The 5,000-nt window shown below is 43.7% G+C and overlaps 1 protein-coding gene across 3 annotated transcripts in view; it reads right to left on the bottom strand.

Moving 5' to 3' along the window:
- The window catches only part of gnao1a (guanine nucleotide binding protein (G protein), alpha activating activity polypeptide O, a), a 113,299-nt gene that overhangs the window by 27,513 nt on the left and 80,786 nt on the right, over positions 1–5,000 (bottom strand). For all 3 annotated transcript variants that reach the window (XM_085411540.1, XM_085411538.1, XM_085411539.1), the window contains exon 4: positions 2,590–2,750. In XM_085411540.1, coding sequence (XP_085267666.1) covers positions 2,590–2,750 — 161 coding nt within the window. The remainder of the gene's footprint in view (positions 1–2,589; positions 2,751–5,000) is intronic.

Genomic DNA, 5,000 nt, shown 5'->3' on the forward strand with positions numbered 1-5,000 from the left:
CCCGTCGGGCTATTGTAGGAAAAATATATGTCAATGCTTTTGCATTCTTTCAGAAATGTAGCTGGGTAATTATGTCATTGGCATCGGTGAGCCACTGTCAATATGTGACATATTGAAATCGTGTTTGAATTTGCGCTTGTTTTTTTGCTTTCACTTTGCAATCGTGCGAACTGTGTATAGAGAGCGACAGCACTGATCTGTGAGTGATGATAATTTGTGCACCAATTCCTCTGACATCGTCTTATTAATCGTTAGCTTACTATGCAAACATGACAAGTGAAATCTCCCGCAGCTTAAACATGTGAGAGGTTGATCGCGCAGAGAATCGCTGAGCTTATGTGAGTGAGTGTGTAAAAGCATTTCAGTTCTGCTGAGCCAAATAAGACAGGTCAGGGTGAAGAAGTGACAGCCAAAGAAAAGCTTACCACAAAACGGAGAAGTTATGACAAATCAGACTATAAGGCAAAAAGAAAGTGCAGCTTTATGGTTTCATGGACAAAATAATTTCTGTGGCTGCAATATGACGAGCTAAATAACCAGGGCTGCACATAAGTGGTCCGCAGGTGCGCATTCGCTGTCAAAATAAAAAACACGCACAAGGGTTAGGGTTAAATTTAAAAACTGTACTTTTGAGTTAAAATATATATTTATAATTTTAATAAATGACAAATTAAAAAGGCATGAACATTTTTTTTGTATCGAAAAAAAATCGAACCGTGACACCAAAGTATCGAACCGAACCGAACCGTGAATTTTGTGTATCGTTGCACCCCTACCATTTAACTACTTTGCCTGGTATTTGTATGTAATTTCATATGTGCAAGATTGGTGTTCACGTTTTGAATGACTGACTGTGTCATAAAGGCAGTGGATGTAAATCACAGTCAGAGTGTATGTGCATTGTGCTAAATAGGTCAGCCCATGCAGGGTATTTACACAGAGACAGACAGAGAGGTGCTTCAGGCAGGACTTGCTCCTCTCACAATAGACCCTTCTGCTTTCTATGCAATAAAAAGACATTAGATGCACTCGTGAGTACCAACACACAAAAAAGTACTATTAATATTACTAATAACTTCCAACTTTGGACAGTTTTATAACATTCTCCACATGAGAAATAACATCAAATTTATCTTCTGTTAAGGGTTTTCAATAAAGACACACACACACACAGGTTGAACCTAGTGTGGTCTGATCATGTGATATGTGTCCTATCAGTTCATAGGCTGGTTGCTCTGTTCTGCTCCACAGGCCACAACATAGTAGGCAGAGTGCATCAATCTTTAACGTGACATTTAGCACAGACAAACTACACACACACACACACACACACACACACACACACACACACACACACACACACACACACACACAGTGGATGTTACTTAAGTTACTGATTACATGTAAATGCTGATAGGAGTATGTTTGTAATCCTTCAAAGGATCCTTGACTTTGCCTCCTCCATTTCTCTCGCTCTCTCGCCATGCCTTGTGCCCTTCACGTGACCTTTTATTACCTTTTCTCTCGCAGCCTGTATCTTTAAATGATAACATCCATGTAACTTTCACTGAGTCCTCTGCCACGATCTTTTTTTTTTATGTCGTGCTGTAATTTTACTGGATGTAAGAAGCACAATTAAACGACAAACACGGCACTTGAGGGAAATGACTGCTTCTTCTTCCTCTCTACCCCACCCACTCGCTCTCTCTCTCTTCCTACCTACACATGCACTCAGCATAAGATAGACCCAGTAATGGCGATTGACTGTAATAGGCGGGGTATGATTGCATGAATAAACAGTAGTGTGTATGTGTTTAAGTTCACGTGTTGTGTTTAAAGCGGTGTAGCAGCTACTAATGACTCATGTATTCATCTGGTCTCAGTAAATCAGGGATCTGCTGACGCAAACACAAAGACAAATATATTTGCTGTGATGATTTGGTGCATCTGTGGGTATCACTACAAACACTTTGTGTCTACAGCCACCAAAGGGATGGGAATCATGCTTAAACTCAGGGTTCCCCCTACTGAGCCGACAGTCTTATCAAACGGGATTTCTAGTTTTTTCCTCGAAATTCACAAAATGCTAAAGTTTACTGTCTGTTGCTTAAAGTTTGAAGCAATTTGCTTTAGTCCAAAGTTACGCAGCAACTTGTGTTCAGCGGTCAACTGCAGGCAGCACGCTTCTCAGGTTGTTAACCATGCAAGCTAGCTATAAGCTATTAGCATTAGCCGGAAACGTCCCAGGTGCTGAGGTTTTGCAGACAGTTGACGGCAACATTAACTTGTCGGCCGTGTTGGATGTGTTTGTAATCCTTCAAAGATGTCTGTAATTAAATAAAGATGTCAATGTAAGATGAAGCAAACGAGGTCCAAGTCGCACTGACCTACAGACCACACAGTTCCCCAACCAGTTGGCAAAACCTCCCTGTGATTGCTTTGGCTGCTAGCACACTGCTAACTTTTTCATTAAGCTAACTTTTGGATCAGATTTAGGTTTTTATTTTTGTTATAATGGATTCAGTACTGATATTGATAATGTTTACAGCCTCACAACAAAAACACGCAGAAATAAGCACATGGACGTACTACTGCGCTGAATCGTTGAGCTGGTACTCTCGTGCGCGACTGAAGCACTCCTGGATGCCCGAGTCAGACCACAGACGCATCATGGCGGAGAGCAGCTCAGCAGAGTAAGGCTCCGTGTCCTCCATACGACTGACCACATCGCACACCATCTTAGCATCCGCCTGAAAGAAAACACAGCAGGGAGGCAGCTCCAGGTTAGCGCTGTCAGTGGAGTGAAGAGGCTGTGGCATTACAAGAGCATCATACTGATTATGAGACGCTGGAGTACAACAGTGTAGCACTGTGTAAACAATGTAATCAAACCATCTTTGTGAGAAATATTTAGAATGTAAAAGTTTCAGACGTAGCACGAAATGTGTACACGTGTAACACGTGTGTCCTTGCAAAGAAAAGCGTCTGGACTTCTTTGAGTTGCTTGAAGACGTTTCACCTCTCATCCGAGAAGCTTCTTCAGTTCTAAGGTCAAATGGTGGAGAGTCCCAGATATAAACCTGGTGGGAGTTTCCCCCCACAGAGGGACAAAAGGACCCCCTGATGATCCTCTAATCGCCTGAGCCAAGGTGTGAAACTGGGTGTGCGTCCCAATCAGCCAGAGTTTCAGGTGAGCTCATTGTGAAACCTGGCCCCACCCTGTCATGTGATTTCCTGAGATCAGATGGCCCAGGATGTGAGTGGGCGTTAAGGCGTCTGGGGAGGGATCTCAAAACTGGATTATAGATGGCAGAGAGTTGGTGTCGTAAACCAACCGATCTACATCGGAGAGACCAAACAGCCACTTCACAAGCGGAACACAGAAGAGCCACCTCCACAGGACAAGACTCAGCAGTCCATCTGCATCTAAAGGTCAAAGGTCACTCTTTCAAGGATGCCAATGTTCACATTTTGGACAGAGAGGACAGATGGTTTGAAAGAGGAGTGAAAGAAGCATCTATATCCACTGTGAGCGACCATCTTTGAACAGAGGCGGGGTTTACGACACCAACTCTCTGCCATCTATAATCCAGTTTTGAGATCCCTTCCCAGACGCCTTAACACCCACTCACATCCTGGGCCATCTGACCTCAGGAATTCGCATGATAAGGTGGGGCCAGGTTTCACAATGAACACACCCGAAACTCTGGCTGATTGGGACCCACACCCAGTTTCACACCTTGGCTCAGGCGATTAGAGGATCATCAGGGGTCCTTTTGTCCCTCTGTGGGGGGAAACTCCCACTAGGTTTATATCTGGGACTCTCCACCATTTGACCTTAGAACTGAAGAAGCTTCTCGGATGAGAGGTGAAACGTCTTCAAGCAACTTAAAGAAGTCCAGACGCTTTTGTTTGCAAGCTCCTTAGATTAATTAGAGGGCAAGCAGAAATAAAAAAATGTCAAGAATATGACAAGAAGGAAGACAAAACAGAGTGACAGCCATTTCTTCTCTTGGTGCAATGTTTCCACAGGAAGTGATGTAAAAACCAGATTAGCACAAAGCTGCAACAACATACAGACAGTCGACTTCAAACATTTGGACTTTATTGGCTAATAACAGCAAACACGAACAAAAAAGACCTCTTTCAACATTTTAGAGCAGCTGGGAGGGACAGAGCTTTTTTAGCCTGTTTGTTTTTAGCTGCAGAGGCCCAAAGAGGCGGTTGTTGTCGTACAGCTGTGATCTGCTTCCTTCAGGGGCAGAGCCAGCTGATCTGCACTGGCTGCCTCCTGGACAAAGGCGGCAGCTACATCAGCTCCTGGTAACTGATACAGCTGAAGAGGAGTTGCTGTTTGGGGCATGTGATTACAAATGTCAGCGCCGCGCTCCTAGCTTTGGGTTATACCCAAACTTTATTTCAGCTTGCCAATAAGCTCAGAGTAAAGCAGCTCGGAGATCCACAGCGTTTGATCCCAGCCCCCTCCCGGCCTTCGCTCTTTCATTATTGATTTCTTTTTTCTACACTTACATGATCGTTGTGCCAGGATGCCCAAGCCCTGACCTTTGGACTCCTTTATCAGCAAAAGAAGCCAGTGTGCACCGTGTAATTGTAACAGAGTGACTGCTGTAATGAATGTCTTTTTGTCTTCAACACACACACGCGCACACACACATTGCTGTCCTAAACAATAACCTGATTGGGTGATAAATTCATATTTGCTGAATGATGATGAAGGTTAAAGGTGAAATGCAAGTGAATGAAATTGAAATATTTGATGGGCGTCGACTTTGTTCAGATAAACTGAGCTCTGATCTGTTACCGTCACGTTTCATTTGCTGCACTTTGTTACATTTTGCAGACCATTTGGTATTTTGCACATGTTGAAATCCTCCCTCGCCTGCTGCCAAAGTCCATACCTACAGCACGACGTCATCGTTTCTAGAAAGCTCTAAACAGGCTCATTGTTCTTGAGCTGGTGATGCAACAGTAAAAGTGGC

Source organism: Rhamphochromis longiceps, linkage group LG7, assembly GCF_057381845.1.
Source record: "Rhamphochromis longiceps isolate RC_006_pf linkage group LG7, R_longiceps_female_GT1.1, whole genome shotgun sequence".
Classification (NCBI taxonomy): domain Eukaryota; kingdom Metazoa; phylum Chordata; class Actinopteri; order Cichliformes; family Cichlidae; genus Rhamphochromis; species Rhamphochromis longiceps.